This window comes from Rhinatrema bivittatum, chromosome 7, assembly GCF_901001135.1.
Source record: "Rhinatrema bivittatum chromosome 7, aRhiBiv1.1, whole genome shotgun sequence".
Taxonomy (NCBI): Eukaryota; Metazoa; Chordata; class Amphibia; order Gymnophiona; family Rhinatrematidae; genus Rhinatrema; species Rhinatrema bivittatum.
Window position 1 is genome coordinate 300,168,929 of NC_042621.1, and position 27,905 is coordinate 300,196,833.

Sequence of the window (27,905 nt, forward strand, 5' to 3'; positions counted from 1 at the left end):
ATTTCAGGTTTTATTTCCCTGGCACTAGGACTTCTCTGCGCTTTATGAGAAATGCAGGAGCGGATACTGGGGCTCCGTTAGCCAGTTTCAAGGTGTCGGATTTATCCCGACCGCCTTTTCTGTTCTGAAAGGGGATCCTGGCAATTGCGGCCCCCCCCCCTACTCTGCAAGGCTCCGCTGCCCTCCCTCCAGGAATCACCTCGCCGGGCCCTCTTACCTGCAGATGTAATTCGTCTTGCAGGAAGCCTGCAGAAACAAGCAGTTCGGCTTCTCCCTGTCGTCGTAGGAGCAGACAGGAACTATGGTCTGCCGCCTCCTCTCGGAGCAAGCCACGTCCTGGCAGGAGCAGAAGAGCATCCCGTAGCTGTGCTTCGGGGGCACCTTGTCAAAGAACTGGCGAAGAGCCTTGTGGCACTTCCTTTTGTTGCAGACCTCATTGGTCATGCTGCTGGTGCAGGGCGTTATGTAGCCTGACCTGAACTTCTTGCAGGTGTCATTCAGGTTGCAGGCCTTTGCTGCGTCCAAGCAACTGTTTCCCTTTGAGACCGCTGGCTCCACTGTAAGACAAGGAAGGAGAAAAAAAAAAGGATCATGAATACCCTGTGCCTGTAACTAAGGATTTTTTCCCCCTTAACCTTACATGTCAGCTTTATACTGCCCTAATAAATTACGTCCAGAGAAAGCAGAGTCCCTGAAACCGGCGTGGTAACTGTTTGTTGTCCTGCACACTCCATGGCCAGTTAGAACGGGAGAGTCAGGAGCTCCTCAGACCTTGCCATTCAGGTGACCAGGGATGCTGTTAAGCACTTTTACGCCTCTTCATGCAGTCACTAGAATATTATTTGCCCTCAAGAGACCATGGGGACAAGAAAATTAGCCTGATAGCCTACTTCCTTTTATTGTTGTTCATGGAATAATCCTCAAGCTTTGCAAATGGTCATCATGTCCCCAGAGGGGTCAGGTGGGACGGTATTAACCCCCGCCCTATATTCGAGTTTTTCAATCTCAGCCAAAAGGCCATGAAGGGACCTTCCTGGGCTCAAGGCTCAAAGCATGCGTTCGACTCTACACTTGATCCTAGCGAAAAGGCCAACACTAAAGGGAATGGACAGCTGGCAGCAGCAACATGAGAGGACAACTGGAGCGCATGCCAGGTAGAAGAGAAGAGAGCCCGTGATAGGCAGCATTGCCCCCTCTGTAGGAGGGAGGCTCCTGCTTCTTTAGGTCACAAATATGCCCAAAGTGTTTCTGTTCTTCAGTGCAAAACATTTTTCTCTTCCCTCCACCCAATGACCATCTTCATGCTGGCGTGATCTGCCTGGGTACTGATTTTCACGGGTAATGATGGTGGCTACCAACAGAAACAGAAAATATTGATGGTAAGCCAAGAATGGCCACCTCAGCTTATGCTGTCCTCAGGAAGCCATGAAAGGCAACCTTCATAGTCACAACTCAATGATGATAATAGGAAGCTGCTAATAAGGTACAATATTTCGTTCACTAGTCCTTTCATCTGCTTTTAGTCTAAGCAGTTATTATTTATGTTGCGTTAGACTTGGGAAAATGGAGGCACAGAAGACCAAAGTGACTTCCTTAAGCCGCCAGGTAAAGCATCAGTAACAGAGTCAGGACTAGATTTCTAAGCAATGCCTGAATCAGAAACTTGAACCACACGATCACCCCCTCTCCTGCTGCTACTGATTCGATAGCAGCATTGTGAGTCAGGATATTGTACGGAGTTCTGATTGGAAAGCATGGAAAGAAGAAACCCAGTGAGATAGGCCTCATCTCCACACAGGACAATAAAAGGAGACTGCAGAATGTAAGAATATCCCCCAAATACAAGAATAAACGATTTACCATCCCAAGCTGAGGGTGTATGGGCATGGAAGGGAAAGGAAAGGTTAGCCACTGGCTTCTATTCTATGGGGATGCCTTCAGTGCACCTTGCGACTTATTACTGAAGCCGGGTATGGGCATAATAATGTGCTGAGATCAATATTGCACACATCTCCGTTGCTTTTCCTTTCTAAAAAAGTCAAAACCTGGATATTCAGCCAAGCCTTTTCCCGAGCTCTGCATTCCCACCCATCTTACCACTGGGTATCCTCTGCCTTTATGTGCCGTTTCTGTTTATCTTATTGTTAAGTATCCTCCCTGTACCATGAAATCTATCCAGTTTTCAATCGCTGAATTCCCAGTTTTATGCTTTGTGCCCTCCCTCCGCCCCAGGTTATTCTGTATATATACTGCAAGTCGCATCTTTCTTTGTAATCCGCCTTGTGCTGTTTTCAGGTTAATGGCAGAATATCAACTGGAAACAGCAGAGAAACAGGGTAGAAACTGGAGGGGGGGGGGGAGAGAGAGGTGACAGGAAGAGGGGGAGGGGGTTTGTTAAGAAGATAAAGTTGAAAAAAGGCTTGAATGAAGGTGGGGAGGAAAGAACCAGAAGGATGAGTGTGACAGCAGTGCTTATGGTAAGTAAATGAACACAGAGCAAATTGAAATGAAGGAAGTTCAGAAATCATCTGGTAAGGAGAGGGGATGAGGAAAGATTTTAGCTTCTGTAAATGCCAGAAATGGCAAATCAGATAATTACAATGTATTCTGCAGGGCATGCAGTTCTGCCTTCATTGCAATGTACATACTCACTAATTACTGTCTTAATGATTACATGCTTACTTTTATCTGCAGAAGCACAATACTTTGTACCTAAACTCTAAATTAGACTAGAAATGTTGTTGGCCAACAACTGCTACAATATTGCATCTGAGCTCTTAATGCTAAACTGGTTGAGAAAGCCATGTGACCACCCAAGATGGGCAGAAGCTCCATTACGCTTGACCTGTACAGGTCAAGGGCTCTGATTCTTGCAATCCATAGGGGAGTATCTCAATAAATTACTGGGGAGTATCTCAATAAAGATTTCTCTGAGACAACATGGGGCCGATTTTATAATTGCCCACATTGATTCAAAGTCAATTAACTGTGGACTTTACACCAATTTTCCAAGGGAAAATATGAATATTTGTACCTGCTTATGTGTGCACATAGCTTTTTCTAGAAAAATCTGTGAATGCCTTTGAAAATGCAAGAGGATGCAGTAGACATTCAAAAATTATCCAGTTAAGAAAATTAGCCAGCTAGACATATCCGTCTAACTTAGCCAAAACATTCAATGGTACTGCTGCCCGGGTGAATATACCCGGATAACTCCGAGTTAGCTGGATACGTTTATCTGGCTAACTTTAGACCTTGCTCAATAGCAGGTCTAACTTATCCGGCTAACTTAGCTGGATAAATATGAAGAACATCACTTATCCAGCTAAATTAGCAGGAGAAGTAACCACACCCCAGAATGCCCCATTCCACCCACCACTTAGAGGGATAACTATTTTGATGAATAAATAATTAACCAGCTAAGTATCAGCAGTTGAATGCAGCCAGATATTCAGATGCTGCTCCTTAGCCAAATGACTTCGAACTTATTTAGCTAAGTTGTGCCTAATACCGACCTCAAGGTGTGTAAGCACAAACCCGTTCTCCAACACACACCCCCTCCCTAGTTTGTTACTGTGGGACAATCATTCCTAAAATTCTGAGAGTGGATCTGGGGAGAAAGGGAGGATCCACTTTCTTGCTGTGGGTCAGTTCAAGGCATTGGAAGATTCGTAGACCATCTAAGAGGCTTTTCTGATTTCTGCAGTTTGGGGAATGGATGGATCTGCTATTTATGTATTTTTGCTTCTGTATTCTGCTGGACTTATATTTTTGCCTTAAGTAAACTGTTTTGTTTAAGAACTCAGCACTTGGTATGGACTGAGTTATTTTTTAGGGACCTACAGGTTTATCCTGTCCCTATCATAGGATCAGTGTTCAGCAGTGTGGGGACTCCATTTCAATATCTGGTCAAAGAAGAAACAGTCCCCAACATCTTGAGGGAAGCTGTTAGGTCTTGAGAGAAGAGGAAAAATTCCAGATCTGTGTCATTCAGACATAAATACATATACTCAAAGTCACAGTGGCTATTTTACAGTAGGTGCTAAAAAGATATTCATTAGGTTTTATGTTCTTGCCGAAAAAGGCTATTTACAGGAATACTCTAGCATGCTGTTTTATAAGATTTCCAAAGCGTTAAAAAAAATCTCTGCTGCTTTATGATACTAATTTTCTCAAGTCCTCTAAATCAATCAGAGAGAAATTTGCTGTGAAAGTGGAAGCTCATTTCCAAAACAGCCTTGATCCAGCCTATGGTTACTACCTCCCATACACAGTTTACCCTGATAGAGAATAAAACCTGAAGTGGGGAGGAGATCTGTTGTGCGAAAGGTCCCTCCACGGTGTTATCTATTCTCCATGCTAGCATAGCCCTTCGCTCTTGGTCATGCTAGCAGCCTTTGACCCTGGTTAGTGCTTGTCATGGCCTATGTGAAGTAGTGTGCCTTATCTGCATGATGTAATAGAGCCGTGAGCAATCTCAGCTTTTCCGTGGGTACACAGTTGCAGCACACATGATACTCATCCATATATAAATCTTGGTCACACATGTTTGGGACCATGTATACTCTATGTGCACCAACTCCGCCCAATCCTTAAAGTAATCTGGGGGCTTATATAGATAATCACAATTCAAACAACCACAAGTCACCCAGTAATATTTAAATCCATTGATTGTATGCACCAGTCTTACTCTTTTTTACTATTTATTATTTGTGGGACCTCCAAGTACACAGTGTATTTATTTATTTATAGTTTTTTATAAACCGACATTCGTTAAGAAAAACATCACGACGGTTTCCATACAACGAGAATTCAGCCAAAGTGGCTTTACAATGTAACTGATATGAGAACTAGGGGGAGGAGGAGGGAAGGGATAGGGGTAGACAAAGGAATTTTTGAACAGATAATAAATGCAACAAAAAACAAGATTATATACATGACAACAAAATTGTATACAATCAATGTACAAGGGGGAGCGAGGAGAGGGGGCAAAGAGCGGCAGCATTAGGAGGATGGGAGTAGATATACAGCAGAGGGGTGAGGGGTGAAAAGGAGAAGGGGGGGATAAAGCGGGGAGGGGGATAAGCGGTGCATTCAATGCAAATATGTGGGAGAGGACTAGGAGGGGGGGGGGGAGGGCGAGTGTGTGGGGCAGAGAAGGGGAGCGGTGCAGGTGTTAAGCAGAGGCGAGTGTGAATAGCCAAGTCTTAAGTTTCTGTCTGAATTTCTTGGTGCAGGTCTCAAGGCGTAGCTGGGTAGGCATTGAGTTCCACAAGGAAGGTCCAGCTAATGAGAGGGAGCGTTGTTTGGTGGCTGTGAGTTGAAAAAGTTTTGGAGAGGGAGTGTGTATAGTTGCTACGTATGGCATTATAGTGGGACGGATATGCAGCGTGTCTGTGAACCAGAGCATATTTGGATTGTGTATATAAATCACACACTGCTTTTACTCATAAGTCCAACTTTATTTTATTTTATTATGCTAATTCCTCTTAAAAACTATACCCGAACCTCGGGAACTCCAAATTCTTTTTCATTTAATTTTTCTGTATCAGAGGTCACCACCAGAACAGTCTTAGTAAGCAACCGTCTCGACCAAGAGAGCATAAAACAAACTCCACACTTATCTCAATGTTGTCATCATTGCCCCAACATCCGTCTTGTGAGAGGGAATGATAAGGAGATGTCTAGAGGAGTATCATAAGTTACAAAAGGGGCAATAACTAGGCAACTCAGGAAAACAATGCAGCAATAAGACATGAACAGATATGAAAACTAGTGTGCGAACCTTACATTTAATACGTCAGTTTAAGGTGATCAAAACAGAAGTAACACGAGCATTTATAGAGTAAGCAGAAATTTATTTATTTATTTAGGCGTTTTATATACTGTCGTTCCAAAATAAGATCACATGGCAACAGTGATCATAACAGTGATCATAACATGATCAAATTTAAACTAATAACTGGAAGGGGGACAATAAGTAAATCTGCAGCTCTAACACTAAACTTTCAAAAGGGAAACTTTGATAAAATGAGGAAAACAGAAAAAAACTGAAAGGTGCAGATACAAAGGTTAAAAGTGTTCAACAGGCATGGACATTGTTTAAAAATACAATCCTAGAGGTGCAGTCCATATGTATTCCACACATTAAGAAAGGCGGAAGGAAGGCAAAACAATTACCATCATGGTTAAAAGGTGAGGTGAAAGAGGCTATTTTAGCCAAAAAAACATCCTTCAAAAATTGGAAGAAGGATCCATCTGAAGAAAATAGGATAAAACATAAGCATTGACAAGTTAAGTGTACAACATTGATAAGACAGGCGAAGAGAGAATTTGAAATGTAGTTGGCCATAGAGGCAAAAACTCATAATAAAAACTTTTAAAAATATATCCGAAGCAAGAAACCTGTGAGGGAGTTGGTTGGACCATTTGATGACCGAGGGGTTAAAGGGGCTCTTAGGGAAGATAAGGCCACTGGAAACAGACTAAATGAATTCTTTGCTTCCAATATGAGGATATTGAGGAGATACCAGTTCCGGAGATGGTTTTCAGGGATGATGAGTCAGACGAATTGAACAAAATCACCGTGAACCTGGAAGATGTAGTAGGCCAGATTGACAAACTAAAGAGTAGCAAATCACCTGGACTGGATGGCATGCATCCAGGGTTCTGAATGAACTAAAAAATGAAATTTCAGATCTATTAGTTAAAATTTGCAACCTATCATTAAAATCATCCATTGTACCTGAAGACTAGAGGGTGGCTAATGTAACCCCAATATTTAAAAAGGACTCCAGGGGCGATTCTGGAAACTATAGACTAGTGAGCCTGACTTCAGTGCCGGGAAGAATAGTGGAAAATATTCTAAAGATCAAAATCACAGAGCATATAGAAAGACATGGTTTAATGGAACACAGTCAGTATGGATTTACTCAAGGTAGGTCTTGCCTTACAAATCTGCTTCATTTTTTGAAGGGGTTAATAAACATGTGGATAAAGGTGAACTGGTAGATGTAGTGTATTTGGATTTTCAGAAGGCGTTTGACAAAGTCCCTCATGAGAGGCTTCTAAGAAACCTAAAAAGTCATGGGATAGGAAGCGATGTCCTTTCGTGGATTACAAACTGGTTAAAAGACAGGAAACAGAGAGTAGGATTAAATGGTCAATTTTCTCAGTGGAAAAGGGTAAACAGTGGAGTGCCTCAGGGATCTGTACTTGGACCGATGCTTTTCAATATATATATAAATGATCTGGAAAAGAATACGACGAGTGAGGTTATCAAATTTGCGGATGATACAAAATTTTTCAGATTAGTTAAATCACAAGCGGATTGTGATACATTACAGGAGGACCTTGGAAGACTGAAAGATTGGGCATCCAAATGGCAGATAAAATTTAATGTGGACCAGTGCAAGGTGTTGCATATAGGGAAAAATAACCCATGCTGAAGTTACACAATGTTACATTTCATATTAGGTGCTACCACCCAGGAAAAAGTTCCAGGCATCATAATGGATAATACATTGAAATTGTCGGTCCAGAGTGCTGCGGCAGTTCAAAAAGCAAATAGAATGTTAGGAATTATTAGGAAGGGAATGGTGAATAAAACAGAAATTGTCATAATGTCTCTGTATCGCTCCATGGTGAGACCACACCTTGAGTACTAGGTACAATTCTGGTCACTGTATCTCAAAAAAGATATAGTTGCACTGGAGAAGGTACAGAGAAGGGCAACCAAAATGATAAAGGGGATGGAACAGCTCCCCTATGAGGAAAGACTGAAGAGGTTAGGACGCTTCAGCTTGGAGAAGAGATGGCTGAGGGGGGATATGATAGAGGTCTTTAAGATCATGAGAGGTCTTGAACGAGTAGATATGAATCGGTTATTTACCCTTTCAAATAATAGAAGGACATGGGGGCATGACATGAAGTTAGCAAATAGCACATTTAAGACTATGCAATGACATCAAAACTGAGAGCAAGTTTGCTTATCATAAATTTGTTTTCCATAAATAGCAGGATGAATTAACCATTACATGTGGGTGACATCATCTGGTGGCACCAAACGCAGTCATCTCTCCAAGCTAGTAGAGCTTTGAGCTGTGGTGGGCTGTTCAGAAGCCATTGAAAGCGACAGTATCACCACATTCTGGTCCTTAATCTAAGCGACCATCTCATGGAGCTTATCAACAAAATTACTGTCTCCTAAGCAGGGGAGGTCTGCCAGTTTTTTAAAGAAGTCCTCATGGATGCAACTTGCCTGACTAGCCCCAATAAAGGCGGCTGAAGTATGTGAAATAGAATCAAAGGATTCATATATTGATCAGAGTAGGTGGTGGATAGTAATTACTTGCTCCATGGCAGGTAGGATAGCCTTCAACTTTTGAATGTATGCACTGCACCATGTAGTATTGGTGGATGGTAATATGAAGAGATAGCATTACACTCTGAAAAATGTTTTTGCCAAAGTTATTTAGAAGTTTATGGCATTTTCCAAGGGGAGAATTTGAGTGAATCAGTGTCTTCTTTTAGTTTTAGTTTATATTTTTTCACTTTCTTCATAGCATATTCAACTACTTATAGACTGGTGAGTCAGTTCGATGACATCAAATCCTGAAGTTCAATTTCTAGCTGTAGATGTGACAGAATGGGAGTTTCCCACATTCACATCTGCAAAACATTAAATATGTTGTGAACTGGAAGGGCTACTGGTTCGGCTGGAGTGTCCAGTATTTGAAGAAGCCCAAGGAGCTCACAGTACCCATCTTTTCCACAAACTTAGACTAGAAAATATCTTCTTGTGGTGAGGTGTGGTCCAGAGGATCTGGAAGAGGGCTGGAGGTTATGCTGGTAAAGTCTTCATCCAAGCCTAAAGGTATTGGGTCGCTTTCCCAGGACTCTAGTAAGGAAAGGGAACTGGGAGGGGCTTCTGACTTGGAGGAGGAGAGGCCTGTTCTAACACTTCTGATCTGCTGGAATCCACATCAATGGATGATGAAAAACCTCTGAGCAACAGTTCTGTTGAGTTCATCTCTATAGGTGATACTGGGACTCCAGTCTGTGGTATTGTCATAGTGGTAGTAGAAAGGAGGGCCTGGAATTTTCCTTCCATCTCCTAGATCAGAGAGGTAAAGAAAGTCCTCAGCAACTGATGTGTACTCTGACTTGGTGTAGGTGGTGGGATATCCTCTTCCAAAACCAGGATAGGCACCTGTTAGAAGTGAGCAGTACTATATAGGTCACTGGTTCTGCAGCCTCCAGGTGAAGTCTTTCCGCAACTTGTTGAGGCAGGGTGAATGCCCTGATTATTGGCGGCAGCAGGAGAAATCTGACGCCTTCTCTCGCAGATCTAGGATGGGCTGTGTACAGATGTGTTGGTAAAGCAGCTTGATAAATCCAAGTCTGAGGTGGATGTGTTGATGACATTTATGCAGTAGAGTGATTGGACACTTTGGATGCCTTGGTATGCTTCAATGTGTTGTGTGAATGTTGCACCGCTGGACATCCACTGCACCAAAGTCAGTGGCTCTACTGTTTGTACACAGAATAAAGATTTACCAGCCAGCCACCTTCAGTAAACTTACCTTCCCAATTCTGTAAAGGATCACCATGTTCTTTAACTCTTCCTACATCAACTAAATCACAGGGAGATTCAAATGCGCCACCTACACAACCCTAGTGTTCCATCATATAATTGCCTTAACAATAAAACAGTTGTGTCTTAAAACTAATTAAATCTCCTTTCTTGTAGATTCAAATCATGGCCTCTTGTATTTCTGTCATATTATCTCATGCAAAGATATTGGACAAAGACCGGGAAAAGTACCCTTAGTAAGTCAGGCCTATTGTCTGAATGATCAACATATTGATCTTTCAAGTATTTAGACATGTATTGAGCGACGTTACAGTCATTGTTCATATTGTCCTGCATTACTCTAATGCAGTTCTTGCTCTGTATTCAATCACAGATAATTAGGCTCTGGTTGTACAACAGGCTGTCTCTATCGAGGAGCTGCTCAAATTATTTAATTCCAAACCTTCAAAATGACAATAGTGTATTATTTATCTTGCTCAGCTTAACATTTAAGGGACAATTTTCAAACTGTCCACATTGGGTCAAAGTCTGCAGGCACTCTTAATCTGTGGACTTTGCACCAATTTTCGAAGCGCAAGTCCATGCATACTTGCTGTGGTATATCTGCATTTGCTTTTTGTGCGGGGAAAAGTACGCATGCAGAATTGTAAATGTGATCTCTGCACGTTAGTTTCTTCCCCTAAACAAGGCCCCAGGAATGCCTCCTTGAAATTTGGCAATTTTCAGATGGTTAATTTACATGTGTGAATTGCTATTTACCAGCGTAAATGGCTTTGAATATTGCGGTTTTACAGATTAATTTTAACCCTTCAATCTGCCATGGGGTGTGACAAAGTGCTGCCTGCCCACATCTTTAAACTCACTGGACCAGGGGCAGCCTCAGACCCTCCTGAAGGTTTTCAGATTTACACCTTGCATTGTTTTTCTTTTCTTTTCAAGTTTGATTTTAAACATACCATCAAGAGTGCAACATCTTGCAAAGAAATACCAAGCCTAACAGCATATTCATTGTAAACAAAGAGAAACGCTTCCTCTCTACCACAGCCATCCAGAAGAAGGAAACAATGGGAAATGGAAAAGGAAATCTATCAGGCATATAATACATTAGGTACCGAACAATAAAGAAAAAGGACGGGGGAGAGAACAAGCAAACAGGTATATTAAGAAATAATAATAAACCCGGCCAAATTAGCCGGTGTATGACAGCAGAACAATATTATCTACAGATGAGACCCAACTGCTGCTAAGAGTTCACGCTTCCAGGGCTGAGCTTTCATGGTCTTCCAAGAACTTGCCCAACTGAGAAGGGTCATGAGAAACAAACTGTGCCCCTTGATACTTAATTATACATTTCAAAGGAAACTTGAAAGAGAAGTCCGCTCTCCACAGAACAGCCCTGCAGCAAAAGGCCAGGAACACTCGTCTCTTAGCTCAAATACTCTGACAAACATCAGGGGAAACCCAGATCTTCTAACTCTAGAACAAAGCATCTTTATGATGGGAAAAGAAGTTTCAAAATTCAAATCCAGCTCCTGTCTGGCTTCAAAGCACAAAAAGCATTAAATGCAGCCCTTGCCGCCATCTCCCCCTGAGGCTGATGCTCATTTCTTGCTCTGGGTCACCTCCAGCTCCAACATCTTGAAGGGCGATAGCAGGCACTGGACTCCCACAGTAAGAGGCAGCACCTCCACAGAAAATTTCAAAACCTCAACCAAATATGAATTAGCATGTCAATAGGTGAACTCCTAGAAGACTCAGGAAAACTAACAAACTGAAAATGAAATTTTGTAATAGACTTTTCTAACAGTTCTATTTTATGTCGCAAGTTCTGGTTGTCCTTAATTAGAGTCATATCAACAGACTCAGGGGCTGTCAGCTTCTTCTCACCCCCCTGCAGACGTCTATCACATGGAGACAATTCAGAATCTTGAAATTGCAATTTCATAAGAGTATCACTCAAAAAGTATCACAGTTTATTAATACACCTGGTCAACGAAGCTTCCATTCTGGCAACTATAGACCAGATCTCCTGGAGTGAGACTGAACCGAGGGCTCCTGGGCTAGGAACCGCGGTAAACCTGACTGGAACCAGAATGGAGACTAAAGGCAGTACTTGTGAAAGTCCACAGGGTCACAGAGATCCAGCAAAGCTGCAACCACTCCAGCCCCCTCCAACTGACTGCAGTGGAGATCTGGATGTTGTAACACGAGCTCATGTTTCCTGCACGTCAGACTGTCAGTGCCTGATGTCATCATCCTGTGTTGAGGCCTGCAGAGCTGCAAAGAACCTGCGCTGTTGGGCGGCAGTGGGATAAATCTCCCCTCCAGACTCAGAGACATTGGTTTGCTGGACCCCATGCTCCACTTATTCTTCTTGCCACTGCAAGCATGCACTCCCAACACAGTCACGTTGTGCCGATTGCAGGAGGAAGGAATTGATCAGGCCTGTGCCCTGGAAAATAGCTGGGTCAGCAGGGTAGGTCTTCTTCCTTATCTTCCCTCTAAGGCCAGGGAACTTCATGGATGCAGGGCCCGAACATTATGGTTTACTGCTCCCGCCATCTCGCTTCGGCCCCCATCTTACATTTTCATCTATGCTATCCACATTTGCTATATATTTTCTATATTTATTTACTGTTTTGTAATAATGAATTGCATAATTTGTTTATCCTAACTAAACCAATATCAGCATTCCCGTCAGAATTTATACTGTTATTTTCTATAATAAAAAACTCTATCTAGGAGACTCCCTACAGTCCCTTTTCATCACATTTACTGTAACTGTGTTTCTCAGCTTTTGAAATCTGAAAATATGGGGCCAGTGGATGTCTTTCCCTTCTGTGATTGTATCTTCAGGGGAAATGGAGGGCCTCTGCTCCACTGGTAGCTGCCATGTTCCACCAACTTTTAATCCTGATATACCCATCTCACATAAGCACTATCTGGGTTTAGATGATCATATTTAGATATTGCTGCTGGCTGTTCTATTGTCTGCTCCAGTCCCTAGGTTCAGGAATTTGACTGGCAGAGAGTCAACAGTCTATACGCTACTTCCAACTGACCAATATACCATGCTTCATGACCAGCCACTGCTGCACTCTTACCAAGGCCTCAAAGATGGGCAGCTTCCTCTGCTGCTTTGGGCTTCCATCTCAATCAGAACCACTTCCTACTCGGACAATGGTAGTATCAGCCTTCATGTGCAACTATCACTTCTCCTCTCCATGTTTAACCATCTTGTCATCTAGCCCCGCCATCGCAGGCACAGACATCAGCAAGGGGGCACAGGCTATGTCTGACGCAGCATACCCGAGCCAGGAAGGTGTTGTTTATACTGCGCCTCCTAGAGGTCATTCAAAGAACAGCAACGTTCTACAACCTCAAGGTCTCTTCAGTACGTGCCCTGGTGAGGGAAACGAAGTGGGAAAACAGATGAAGAGGCTGCAGCCTAAAAATGAAGGCTGGTTGAGAAGAGCCAGATGGGAAGCGAGGAAAGAGGCCTTGCAGAGGATGAGCAAGAAAAAAAAAAAAGATATAAGAAGATCCTGTTGTTTCTGAAACCTTGCCAATTTGCAGTGTACATGTGAGCATTTATTTTATTACCGTAGAATTCAAGTCACAACTTATTTCCTCTCCTGCACACACTTGATTAATGACGATGTTAACATAACCACTGTCTTCCTTAGAAAGGCCTGGCCTCTCTCAGAAGTGCTGCTAAGCCAAAATAGAAATACACAACGATGGGGAAAAGGCACTGCCAGATGCTGCTCTAGCACTGCAGTCCATGTTCTTTTTTACTTAATCCCCTCCCCCCCCAAAAAAACTGGGAATAGCAACCCCTCCCTTCCAGATATCCCAAGGTCATGACTCTTGTAAACTGATCCCCGAAGCTTCTTTTTCCCTTTTCCAGTTGACATGGCAAAAATGAATTTTTCTGTGCAGTTGCTGGCTCTGGAGGATTGCATTTGTTGATAATACACATGGTTTTGAAGCTATTGCATTACATAATGATGAGTTTCTACTGCCTATTCTTTTCAGAGCTAGCACCACACCAAGCATTAAGTTGTAAGCAAGGCTCCCCGGGGAATACATTGGGTAAGGCTAGAAATAGGCAGCTTCTTCCTAATATTTCATATACAAGTCCTCCAAGTAATCAGAAAAGGCCCCAGCATCCTCGCTGGAGCTAAATACAATTAACGAGCATGGCAGAGGCTTTAAAATAAGAGGTCCATTGTAAAGGAGAGTTTGTAAGTGCTGGGAAATGATGAACTGTGCTGTCTCAGCATAGAGGATCGTTACAGTTTTAATTAACCTCTTCAACCTTCCCCACCTTTGTTTCTTCCAGTTCTTAGACAACACATTGTTCAGGGCAGCAGATCTGGTTTATTCTATTAAGCAAGCTGGAAAGAATCACACGGAAAGTAATCTTTTGCCGTGATCCTAAATTAAAGGCTTCTGCCCTAGACCTGAAGGTACAATAGTGTAGTGATAGGGAGAACATTGATGGAAAAGTAAATCAGACATATGGAATAGGCAGACACCTCATTTTTGTTTTGTCATTCCACTACTATTTAATGCCTTCAGCTACTAGCAAACTGCCTTTTTTAAAACTTGTTCTCCAGCTCATTATAATTTCTTGGTATAAATCTTCCATTGGTCAATTAGAAAAATCTTGTTTCACTTAACTTGGTCTTTGAATCCAGATGGCAGAAGCACAAGACGCTCCTCGTTATGCCTCTCTCTGTACCAATAAACCCTCCACAGGTTTATAAAAGTCATAGAAAAAGGCCAGCTAGAAAGAACCTCAAAGTGGTTCTCAACCCCGTGTTCAGGACTCACAAAGCCAGTCAGGTTTTCAGGAAATCCACAATGAATACACGTGAGATAGATCTGCGTGCATTACGTACACTGTATGCAAATCTATCTCATGCATATTTATTGTGGATATCTTGAAATCCTGACTTCCCAAGCACTGGGTTGAGAACCCCTGGACTCTAGCTGATCCTCCCCAGCTCCATCTTCAGCCATGATCCACTTTACCCATATTATCCCAGTCACATCTGATCGTAAAATCCCCTAATGATGTATACAAGAACGTAAGAATTGCCCTGCTGGGTCAGACCAAGGTCCATCAAGCCCAGCATCCTGTCTCCAACAGAGGCCAATCCAGGTCACAGGTACCTGGCAGATCCCATAAAATAGCCCTAATTTCTGTTACTCCCAGTTCCTGGAGTTTTACTCCAGGAACTTGTCCAAACCTCTTTTAAATGCTGCTCTGTTAATTGCCTTGACCACATCCTCTGGCAACAGATTCCGCCGCTTGACAGTGCGCTGAGTGGAAAAGTACTTTCTACAATCTGCATTGAATCTGCTGGTTGTAGATTCTCCCTCCGTGGTATATCTGAACACAGCTATTAGGTCCACCCTGACCTTGTCTTCTTTAGCCTACATATCTAAAATTATTTAGCCCTAGCAAAAATCTCTGAGTGCAGCAAGTGTAAACCGCAATATGTATGATGTGTGCATGGATTTTTCTAGATATATTATCACCAATTACTAAAAGCAATATAGATTTCTTAAGTAGCTTGTCAGTTAATGATCAACATATTTAAATGCCATGTATTCTGTAGCGTGATCTACATGAATTGCTGCAATATATTCCTAACACAGACAGACCATTTTGTATTTTTTACGGAAGAAAGATTGAAAAAATCATGCATACGTAGTCATACATGTGCTAATCAGTAGGAAAATGTGAGTGTGCTTGGCCACTCTGCTGCTCACATATGTCCAAGTCCATTCATGCTTTTTAGCAGTCAAGAAAGTGTTTATTTTAGGGGTCATTTCCAAAGCCATGTAGATGCACAAGACCCATTCTTATGCACATAAATGGCTGTCTTGAAATTCACCTGGGCTCAGTGCACATAAAAGAACCCTAAGTTTTGTGTCTACTTTTCCACTCACCGAGGAAAGGAGCTGGGGTGAAACTGTAACTTCCGCACAGAGAAGATAACTGCGTGCAACAGCATGTACGCGTGTATGTGGCCATGCGCTTATTTGCTATAAGTATTTTATATGTGCATATGATATATACGTGTTTTATAAAATATGAGTCATTCTACCAAGCAACATACGTGCATAGGTAGGCATATGTGTGAATCTATTCAATGCAGTGAAACCATGCATATAAATGGATTGAATGCACAGACTTTACCCATCTATTTTAAATATACTTGTGCGTATATTTTATGCATGAAAATAAACTAGGACTTACTCTCATAAGTCTCAATTTACATCCATAAGTCAGTCCATTTTAAAACATGCGCACGTCGAGGGAATTAGCCAGTTTATCAACTAGTTCGCCCAGTCCTTCTCCTGGTTCTTCAGCCTGACCCCTCCCCAGACCTCCCACCCTGCCAGTACTATACAATAAACCCCTGTAATATCACATCAGATAGTTAGCAGGTGCAAACATATGCAAGCTAAGTTGGAAAATATACGTGTCTTTTTCAACAGCAACTTATGCGTGTAAATGCTGGCCCTGCCCTGGAACGCACCTAGACCACTCCTTTTTTTACACACATATATGTGCACAGGAAAGTGAACATGCAACGCATATTTTCAGCTTTTACAACATACGGAATTATGCAAGTTGAGGCTACTTACACGGGTATAGACTATTTCTTACATTTGCAAAGTTCTGAAAATTCAAATTATACTTTATTTTAAAAAATATGGGGCTAATTTTCAAAAGAATTTATGTGCTTACAAGTGAATTTTCAAAGGAGTTATGCATGTAAATATAAAATATTATCATAGACATTTTCAAAAGTCATTTACCCATGTTACATGCACTTAATGTGGGAAAAATCTATTGACAATTGAATAGCATATACTGCAGCAATTTTCAAAAGCCACTTAACATTTACATTTGTAAAACCCACTTTTAAGCGTGTAAATGCTTTTAAAAAATCAGGCCCTTAGTGGTTAATTTTAAAAAGGGTTTACACATGTAAATGCACTTTACCCATGTATCCTATGGACAATTCAATGGCATTTATTATAGCAATTTTCAAAAGCCCACTTATTCACTTGTTAGCACACTTTACACACATAAATGGCTTTTGAAAATTTCTACAATAGTATGTTACATTTACATTTCTAACTCCTTTTAAAATGACCCTATGGGCCTGATTTTAAAAAGCATTTACTCGAGTAAAAACCAGGTTTACTGGAGTAAATTCACTTTACTTGAGTAAGTGGGTTTTTGAAAATTGCTACAATATATGCCATTGACTTGTCTATAGGATTTACTCACATAAGTGCACTTTACTTGAGTAAATGGCTTTTGAAAATTGCTACAATAGTAGCTACATTTACGCATGTAACTCCTTTTGAAAATTACCCCCTTTATGTGCATATTTTATGCTGCAGATGTTGCACCTTCCTTGGAGCAGGTGTTACTTTGTGCAAGGTAATTTGTGTGCATGTTTGGCCAATTATCCAAGGATTTTCAAAGTGAATATATGCGCGTAGGTTTGCTTTGTAAATACTTGCAGACTTTACGGCTATGTGGGCTATTATAAAGTTATCCTTCTTATTCTTAAACACCTCCTCTGTAGATGATTCAACCGCATCTGAGGAAAAGCTGCCCTTGAAGACTCGTGGGCTTGTGTGCAAACCACATCATCATAAACAAGATCAGATAGATTTAACACAGGCCAAATATTTCTTAACTAGTTATAGAAAATGCTTATTTTTAAAGTAATAGAATATTATCAACTTCAAATAGTGAAAAAAAAGAGGTTTATTTATAGTTTCCTTACAATAAAGAAAAAAGACAGATTTATTCATGCTTTTCTAACAATACAATACAGGGATGGGCATTCGGAAGAAACGAAATAGGAAATGAGACGAAATTTCCTATTTCATTTTGGATTGTTTTCAAAATGGAATCAGTTAAATTCTGACAAAATTTCTCTGGCAATTAATCAACTCCGGTACAATGACCCCACTAGACGGCGGCAGTTGGCAAAGAAGAGCCGAAGAAAAAAGATGCCAAAGAGGAACTCCAAGGCCAGGTCTAGGCCTATGCAAGTTCGAGCCTTTAGAGCCATCTGGCCCTGACGCCTAGGACCAGGCCAAAGCCTTGGCTTTGGGTTGGCTTAGGCCATGGTAGGTTGCTGCATCCTCGGCCTAGGCCCTACGCAAGGCACCAGCTTGGGCCAGAGCCTAATACTCGCCTGCAGACCCCTACAGGAGCAGGTAAGTGGGGGCCGGGGAGGATCCTGACCCTGGCATTTTTCTGGGAGGTCCCGTTTCTTGTTTTTTCTGGGGGTTTTTTTTTGGGGGGGGGGGGGATTTCCAGGGCCGGTGTTAAATTTTATGCTGCCCTGTGCGAACAATTACTGTGCTACCCCCCCCCCCCCCAATTCATTAAATCTCTATCCCAGCTCCCTCTGCGATCTATATTTTTAGAAACTGACACGCCCCCACCCCATCTCGGTCACTTAGACAGAGCACAGACAGACTCTGACCAAATACAGAATAAAGAGATCAGAAAGGATCAACAGAAACGTGCTGAGAAGAACTGAACTGAAACCACAACAAGCCAGCCTCTGTATGCAGAGCAACAATGGAAAAACAGGAACATTACCAAACTTTAAATAATTCAAAAGAGTAGAAACATCAACCTAATAATTAAAACTAATAAGGATTTAAAAATCACCTGCTCTCCATACCTGGGATCTTTTAATTTCCAGCCATCCTGAGATCATTATGGATTGGGGGAGGTAGGACCATTACAAATGTTATCTTCCCTCTCACACACATGCACAATAACACATTCATTCTCTCACAAACTCTCAATCTCACAATCACAGGCTCCTTTTCTCTCACAGATACATTATGTGTGTGTGCCTGTGAGAGCCTATATGTGACACATAGGCTCTCACAGTCACACAAACATTCACAAACACACACACAAGAACATAGGCTCTCACAGACACATTCATAGGCATATAGGCTCTCACACAAACACAAACACAAACACACACATAGGCTCTTATACAGACACACACAAACAGACTTTCACTCAGACACATACAAACATACATAGGCTCTCTCTCTCACACACACACACACACACACACACACACACAGAAACACACACATAGGCTCTCATACACACAAACATAGACTGTCACTCAGACACACACACACACACACACATAGGCTCTCACACAGACAGAAACACACATGCTCTCACTCACACACACATACATACAGGGCCTCCTGTTGTCATTGGGCCATGTGGGATGATCTCCACCACAGCCCACCGGCCTTCCTGCTGGGGAGGGTGGGGCGGAAGTTGTGCTCACACACAAATAAAGTCACGGGCCTCTCCTTCTTCAGCCACTGGTGGGTTGATCTCCGCCAGCGGCCTACAGCCTCTCTTCTTCTTCAGCCACCGATGGATTAAGCTCTGTAGGTGGCCCTTGCAGGCTCTCCTGCTGCCACTGGCCGGCAACCCCCCCCCAGGTGTGCTGCCTAATACAAATGCACGATATGTACACCCAGTCGCACTAGGCCTGGAGGTTTCTCAATTTGTGGGAAAAAATTCCCTCCAAAAACAAAATGAAAACCAAAAATTGTTCCCCCCTTCCCATCTCTATGTAATACTATAATCATACTCAATCCATGTCTGGCTGGATCTGTCCCTGACACACTTTCTCAGATTAGGAGTCAGGGATGTGTAGTCACATCACAATTCATCACTCAGATTTTCATCGGTTAGTGACAGATGTGATTCTTGCATTTGACGTATCCCATAAGAGAAAATGTCAGCTCCAAAGTATACATTGAGCCAAAGATTGACATCAGCTTTGCTTGCCCAGGGATATTCTTGCAAAATTCCCCTACACCTTCCCTAGTCAGCTGGTTAGCGTTGCCATCATCCAGAGCCACAAATATGATTCCTTCTTAGCCTTTCTTTTATCAGCCCCAAGCCTTTGACACACTATGACGGCCTGGCTCAAATCAAATTCAAGTGGATCTCAGAGCAACCAGAGGAAACGCTTGGGATCACGCGCAGGAGAGAAGCGCTTCTCAAAACTGATGAATCACAATTTTCATTTCCTTGATCAAAGCATTCAAATTTGGGAAATGAGTGAAGCATTGTGATGGGAAATGAGCTGACGTCAACTTAAGCTGAAGCATGAATTCTCTGACACCTCGTGAGTCCTCCAGGGATAGGGAAATACCCACAGTACCTGAATGGAAGCTGCTTTGAGTGCCACAAAAGGCAGAATATAAAAAAAAAAATGAGGGTGGGCAGGAGGTGATTTTTCCCCTGCAATGACTCATTCAACGTATTCAGCTGAGCAGTGAAGTCAGTGAGAGAAGACACATCCACGCTCTAGCTTTCAGATGTCAGAGCAAGAAGTGCCTGGAAGCAGTCCAGCAGTTTACCAGGGCTTAGTCTCCATATTCTCTTCCCATTTGGTCCAAAAACTCCACAAGCTGACGGGGATGCCGGGGGCCGCACGCGTGTAAAGCAAAGAAACCGTGCCACTTGGCCCATTACAGCTTTCAGTCTGTCTCGCTTGTCAGGTTTAGCACAGAGCACTTCTAGTTGTCTTATTATGCCTTGCACACCCACTTTCAACAACGCCACTAATCCACTGCACTTTCCTGTCAAAGAGGGGCGTCCCTCTGTCGTCACTTCTACGATTTTGTTCAAAGTTAACCTGTGCTCTTTGACAAAATCAGTAAATGCCTCAAAAGGTACTAGGCTACGTGATTTCCCCTGTATGCCCAGGAGATTAAAACAATCCTTCTGTCTGTGGGTCCTTTTACTCACAGGCTTTGCGCCAGCTTTCCAAGGGAGAGTACAAACATATGTTCCCTTTGGAAAACTGCTGAGGGAGAAAGGACATGCAGAGAATTTCTCCTCCTTTTTCTGCGGGTCAGTTTTCCCTACATAACAATGTGTGTCATTTTGAAAATGCAAAACTCTATAGGGCAGATTTTAAAAGCCCTGCACGTGTAAATCCAGCTGGCACTCGGCCAGCGCACACAACCTACACCTGCAACTTTAAAAACAAAGGTCAAGGGGGAGGTTTAGGTAGGGCTGGGGGGCGGGTTAGGTAGGGGAAGGTGGGGGGCGGAAGGAAGGAACGTTCCCTTCGAGGCCGCTCCGACCCCAGCATGTAATAAAATTGGGCGTAGATTTGTGCGCAACAGGTTGCGTGCACAAATCTATGCCTGCGCATACCTCTTAAAATCCGGCCCTATGCATATTTGCCTCCCCCCCCCAACACTAACTCCACCCCAGGAATGGCTCTACACAATGGAGACAAAGGCACATGCGTTATTCCACGGTGCACGTATGTTTCGCTGCACGCAGGGTGGCAATTTTTAAAAAGCCCATTCGCCTGGGTGAATGGCTTCTGAAGATTCCCCTGCCCGTTTTGAAAATCAGCAGCTCTGTCATTCACTCTGCGGCTCCGAGTGTGCCGGCTGAGTTGCAGACATTTAACTCATCTGATCATTTTCTTGTGGTTTTTAAATCCATGGGATAAAACATTGGAGGATTCGATGCTGCATTATTGCACTAATTTGCCATCTGAGGAAGGCTCTGCACTCTTTGCGAGCAGTCTGAAAAGCAGCCAGGCACTGTCTCACTCTCATTTAATGCTCGTCTTAGTGCCTGCTCCTGAATGAGAGCCATCGACCATGTTTAAGTGAACCTAATGGAAAATGTGCTACATGAGAGAAATGGTGGGCTTAACAGCCTTTCTGAATGTTGTGGGGGGGTCATTTTCCCAAGAATTTCTGCACATAACTGCTGGCTTTAGGCATGCAAATGGCCTTTGAAAATCATCCGGGGGGTGGGGGCTGTGTGCATACAAATCTGCACAAAAGCCATTGCACACATAAATGAATACACATGGGGCAGAGGTGGGGTTGGGATAGAACCTACACCCATCCTTTTGAGTTTTGAAAGTCAGCACATAAATATGCACACACACACACGGAGTGACCCTTGCCCCTGAGCAGGCGTAACCTTGCGCGTGTAATTGGTGCCGGTTATGCACGTAAATCTGCTTTGAAACTTCTGGCTGAGGTAGCAGACTTTAGCCTATGGGGGCTGTTTGAACACCGTCCCATGTATTGTTGACCGGCCGCCACTTAGCTGCATAACCGGAGGTGCAGAATGGGCGCTCTCCTGGGAGGAGCCAGAAAAGTGCCGATTTTCAGCACAGCTATCTGGCTGTCCTATAGTTATCTGGCTAACTATAAGACAGCTGAGTATATTCAGCAATGCATTCATGCTGCTGAACATCTCGGCCGAGTTAGCCATCCAGCTCAGCCAGACAGTGGCTGAATATTAGCCTCACAGGCTCTTTAACATAACAGTCAGAGGTGTCATCCTGCTTCAACTATTTTCCTAAACCATGACTTCCAGATGCTGAAAGGGTGTAACGGGATAGATCACCACTGACTAAAGCTGAAACAGAAAAGTACATTTATAAGAAGACCTTGTAAAGTATAAGAAAGAGGCAGAATGGCTGCCCAGCTTACAGGAGAATAAGCATCACAAGAGAGTTGGAAGCCCCATTTCTGATGGGGGCCCAGATTTTGACTGAAGCAGTGAACTTCTCTCCACCAAGATCCGGTAAACTGCAAAAAACAGAATTAACACCACCCTGGTAAGAACACTTCTTGTTCCTAATGCAACATCCCCAAAAATCGAATAACTAATGGGCCTACCTACAATTTACAAGCTTTTTACTGCAATAGAGGCAGATAGAATATCTGATAATATGCAGTTTAATAAAATCATGGCAGTAAAACAGAAAGGCAAAAAAAAAAGAGAGGTCTATGGAAGCTGAATAAAGTCATCATGACCAGCTGCAAGACAGGTCTAAACCTCAATAGCACATGCGCAGACTATAAACAAGCTTTTGATAGTATCCCATACTCTTGGATAATACATTACCTTGAAATGTATAGACTGAATTCTGGATTGATTGAGTCTATCACGTTTACCATGAAAATGTCGCAGATTACACTCCCTCTGAATTAGCAAGCTGGACAGCAAAATCCACCAAGGAATATTTCAGACAAACTGCCCTCTACCACTGAACTTTTATTACCTCTCTGGGCTATTTTGCACTAATTCGAGACACTAGTGATCCACAGACAACCCCACGCCTACTGTTTGAAGATGACTTGAAGCATTACGGTTCCGGTGATCATCATTTAGTGGAAGAAGTCAGAGTAGTGAAGAAGCTTTTCAAATGAGACCAGGGCAACGCTTGGCTTGGAAAAATGTGCTAAGGCAACCTTCCTTAAGGGAAAGTTAAGTGAAACTGAAAACATCTCTCTGACCGAGGATATATAAATATCTTGGGCTGGATGAAGGTGCAACAATTCAGCACAAGCTACTGAGAAAAAAAAAACTCCAGTAAAGAATACTAGACGAGATTGAAATTGATTTTGAAAAGTGCTTTAACACCACAATATAAAATACAAGCTATCAATCAACTTGCAATTCTCGACCTCTCCTATAGTTTTGGAATAGAAGCCTGGCCCAATAGGAATCTTAAACAGTTGGATGTAAGAACAAGAAAAACTTCTCCTTGCCCATCAGGAAATCTATAAGATTCAGCCCATGCCGAGATTGTACATTCCAAGAGCGGAAAGCAGTGTGGGTCTTATAAAACAGATTATAAATAAAGAACTGCTACTGCATTCACAGAGCTAAATACTCAAAAAGTGCTGACATTCGAAAGGGAATGGCTAAAATAGCTCAGATGATTGTTTTGGCGAGTGGACGGAATGAGTGAGAACCTTCCAGCAAATAAGGGGGGGAGGGAAAAGCAACAGAATTTGCAAAACAAGAGAAAAACCTGAAAGAATCTGACCATCAAAGAAGGAAAACCAGGTGGCAAAAGCACAAATATAGTGGGAAATAGAGATTTGCTTCAGAAACCCCGTGTGGCTCAAAACCTGATTTAGGAATGGCTAAGGAGAGGTAAATTTAAATCTACAGATGAGAAATTGATAACTGCAGCACAGGATAGTAGATTACGAACAAGACGGTTTACAACCAGGATAGAAAAAAAAAAAGCAGTAAACCAAATAAATGCAGATTCTGTAAAAATAGAATTACAAATGATTACACATCTCGTTGCCAGATGTCAAGTGCTGATGTCAGAAGGCTTGAATACAGAAAGGCTTAATAAGGTGGCACGGCTCATCCACTGGAAGTTGTGAAAACACTGTAACATCACTGAATCAGAAAAGCACCGAGATCAGGATCCAGAGAACAAAGAAGTTGTGCAAAGGGACACTGAGTCAGTGTCCCTTTGGATAGCAAGCATTAGCAAAAGACCCCACACTCCTGGGTGTTAGAGAGTGGGCTCCTGGTAAGGCCGGGATCTAGTCCTTAGCTGTTTCTCTTATGTTCAAAACCACAAATCTCTCTCTCTTCATGGGGAACAAAACTCTGCAAAATGACTTCTCTCTGCTTTTCTCTGTCAGGTCACTGCTGTCCTTCTTAAGCAGGCGAAAGGAGTCACAGCACCTTCTGACCTCCCAAGGCAGGGATAACAGACCTCCTTGGGCAGGAGCAGGATCCCAAAAAAGAAAACTCTTAGGAAAATGCAAACCAGCTCTTCTCAAACTCTCCTTGTCACTTCTTCTCTTCCACTCTGCCCAGATACCTCCTTCCAGACTGTGGGGCACTGGACAAGGAAAAACGCCTCTTTCCTGGAATCAGGCTGGGTACCCAGAACTGGGAATAACTCCCTCACTCTCTCTGCTTCTTCCCGCTTCAACTCAAAGAGCCCAAACTCAAATACTACTTCCCCTGGTATCAGGCTGGGGGCCCAATAATGGGGAGCACTCCAAAAATGCTCCTGCAACTCAGAAAGACTGGAAACCAAATCCTTCTAGCCACTTCCCTGTATCGAGCTGTAGAGCCAAAAGATGGGGATATAAAAAAAGAATCGAGCTTCCTGGAACTCCAACTAAAATCTGCCACACCAGCCCACATGCAGAGCTGCCTTTTAAACCAATCCAGACAAGCCTCTGAGGAGGTACCTGCAGGGATGGTCTGCAAACTCTCTCTCTTTCGCTCTCTAAATCCCAACTAGGGAGTACGCTAGGGACAATTTAGTTAGTGGAGACCTAGGTGTCCCTACACAAGATTTCTGCCAAGTATCAAAGGAGCAATTTTCAAACTCTTAGGCTGATACCATAAAGAGCACTCAGCTGAGCGCACTGTTCAACACGCTGTTGGACATGCATTTTGGATGTGCTTCCACAATCCCTTATACAATAAGGGGTTTAGCACGTCCATACCCCCCTGAAACTAATAGCACTCATCACATGGAAATCCAAGTTGGTGAAGCCAAGATACTGTAAAAAAATGTGCGCCCAATCAGCACATTTTACGCTCAGAAATTAGCGCTTGCCCAAGGGCAGGCATTAATTTCTGAAGAGCCTGAAAAAGTGTACAAAAAAGCAGAAATACTGCTTTTCTATACATCCTCCGACTTACTATCCTAGTGGGTTCGGAAAACGGACACTCGTAAAATTGAGCATCCGTTTTCTGAACCCGCTGACAGCCACCTGTCCTGGGTTTCCGCTGCTAAGGAAACGCTAGGGACATGCTATTGTCCCTAGCGCCTCTTTTTTAGTGCGACCCCCTCATTTAAATACAGTATCGCATGCCCAGGAGAGCTGGCTGGGCGCCCATTTGGAAAGCGGATGCTGAACACCGAGCATCCATTTTCCTGTACACTTTACAGTATTGGCCTGTATGTGTTTTCGGTCAAAGTCTGTGGGTACTTTTTACCTTTGTACTTTGCCCAAAGTTTCAAAGCAAAAGTACTTGCCGTCTTTTGCATTGTAATATGCTGAGGGTACAAAGAACCTGCAGACATTTGTACCAGCACATTCTGCAGGAACTTTTCCCATGGAAAATAATGCAATCTGCATGCATCATTTTACTCCTCCAAGCAAAACATGCTCCCAAGAAGTCCTCACAATGCATGGAGCAATGCATGCAAGTGTAACCACACAAAAGGAAGGACATTTTCCAACAGCCGATTTACGCAGGTAAAACGCTTTTTATTACAAAAATGGCTTTGAAAATTGTACTCCAAAAGACTGGTGGCTCCAATGACTGACCTAGGGCAGCAGAACCCCATAAAACATACCCAACAAATAACAGCCAGATTCAGATCCAGGGCCTGCTTAACAAAAATCCATAATTGTTGTATATCATTAGCGTAGAGAATGAAAGCTTGCATTCGATGAGATAAAAGGGGAAAACCACCTCCATCCCCAATATTGGTCAAAGGATTACCAAAGCACTGGTTGTAGAGTTTAATGGTGCTTTACAGAAATACAATACGGCAAAACTCAAACAACCAAAGATAAACTTAGAGTGATTGTCTGACGATAGCAGAAAAGAGGAATTCTCCTGGTCTCTCAGAAATCATGTTCATCTGATTAGATTTCACTTACTGGCATGGAAATTTTACTCTGTAGCCCTCTTGCTAAATAATGTATGATGCAGGAACACCTCAAAATAAGACACCCATGTAGATGGGTCCAGGGTGTAACTGAGCGGTTAACCTGAAAGATTCAGAGAAAGGGAAAAAGAGAGAGAGAAGTCTGAAGGTAGCCTGCAGGGCAGAGAGGAAAAGTTGACTTGGGAAGAGTTAGAATTAACTGACTCTCTTGGAGGGCTGCCAATGCCCAAGGAGAAAAGAATGACCTTCAGATAAAGAAGCTCAGGTAGTAGTGAAAAATGTCACTAGGCCATTTACTATGTGTTTGTGAGGAAAAGAGAGTTTGAATTCTGTAAATTCCGAAATGGGGAAATCTGGCAAGGGTCCAGATTTTAGCAAGGAGTCCAATGTGGGCAAAAGAGATCGTCCAAGTGAGATGGCAAGTCAACCCCTCAGTGGTCCATGGAAACTCTCCCTGAACAACAGTGTTATGGGGTGCAACAGTGAAGTTTGGCTAGATGAAAGAAAATACTTCTGCAAAAATTGGAGGAGGATGGTTTTTGTGAATAGGGTACAATAATTACAATTGCCACCATTTGGAATAAAAATAGAAAGTACTGTGTAGACGAATCCTGTGATGAACTTTGGAAATATAAGCAGCCAACTTGGGAACACCATTACTGCATGATTTGCCTTACTGGAGTACAATCACAGAATTTGGATTCAGGTTATTCCCAAGGTCCACTACACCACCTGTTTGACCCACTATCACAAGAACTCATCATAAGAACATAAGAAGTTGTCCTACTGGGTCAGACTAAGGGTCCATCCAGCCCAGCATCCTGTTTCCTACAGTGGATGCTTGGCTTGATGGACCCTCGGTCTGACCCAGTATGGCAACCTGCATCCAAAACCAGTATCTCAAATAGCTGTGTCAGAAAGTTTAGTAAGAGATGGCTACGCCTACACAAGAAAACAAAGTCAAAATAGGTCAAAAGATAAGAATGGTTTTCATTTGGGAAACTGGTACCAAAACCTGCAGGCAGCCATTGCTGGCTTCCATGTTTCACTATTGAAGAGCTATAGACTGAAGGCTCGAGATCAAGACTTACATTGATCCGGAACACAAACCAGAAGGGTCCTGTGTCCTTGAATAAGGAGCTATATGCTCAGCTGACTGCACTTGAAAGGGCCGAGCTAACTTTCCACACTGACGCTGGGGTCAAAGGTGTCAACGGGTGCAATGACTGGACATTTCAGAACCTATGGCTCCTTAAAACATCTGCCTCAGGAGAAGACAATGAATGATTTTGAAAGGTTCAATTTCAGGGACCCACACAAGCAAAAAGCATTTTTATAGTGAAAATATGACTTGATGGGAAGCTGAAAAGGCCTCATTTTGCAGCTAATGTTACCAGCACTCTCTTACAGTGAGCAACACTTAAGGCATGAGAGGTGCCTGATGTTGTACAATATATGCATGCCTCAATCATATTCTAATGGGATATGGAGGGAACTACATGCATGGCAGTGTTATGGTAGTTACACGATGTTAGGTTCCATATTAGGAGCTACCACCCAGGAAAAAGATCTAGGCATCATAGTAGATAATTGAAATCGTCGGCTCAGTGTGTTGCAGCAGTCAAAAAAAAAAACAGGGGTGTGGCGGTTGCTACCCCTAATTGAGCTGGATGTTCACTTGGATGCAGATACGGCAATGCTCTCTACATTGGTGGTGGGGTGGAGGGGAATTGGGGCTGGAGGCTACCGGAAGCCAATAG

General features: G+C 42.8%; 1 protein-coding gene across 1 annotated transcript in view; it reads right to left on the reverse strand.

The window, feature by feature from the left end:
• GFRA1 (GDNF family receptor alpha 1) overlaps positions 1 to 27,905 on the reverse strand; it is a 349,872-nt gene that overhangs the window by 145,156 nt on the left and 176,811 nt on the right. Inside the window, exon 4 of the mRNA XM_029610475.1 lies at positions 218 to 557. Coding sequence (XP_029466335.1) covers positions 218 to 557 — 340 coding nt within the window. The remainder of the gene's footprint in view (positions 1 to 217; positions 558 to 27,905) is intronic.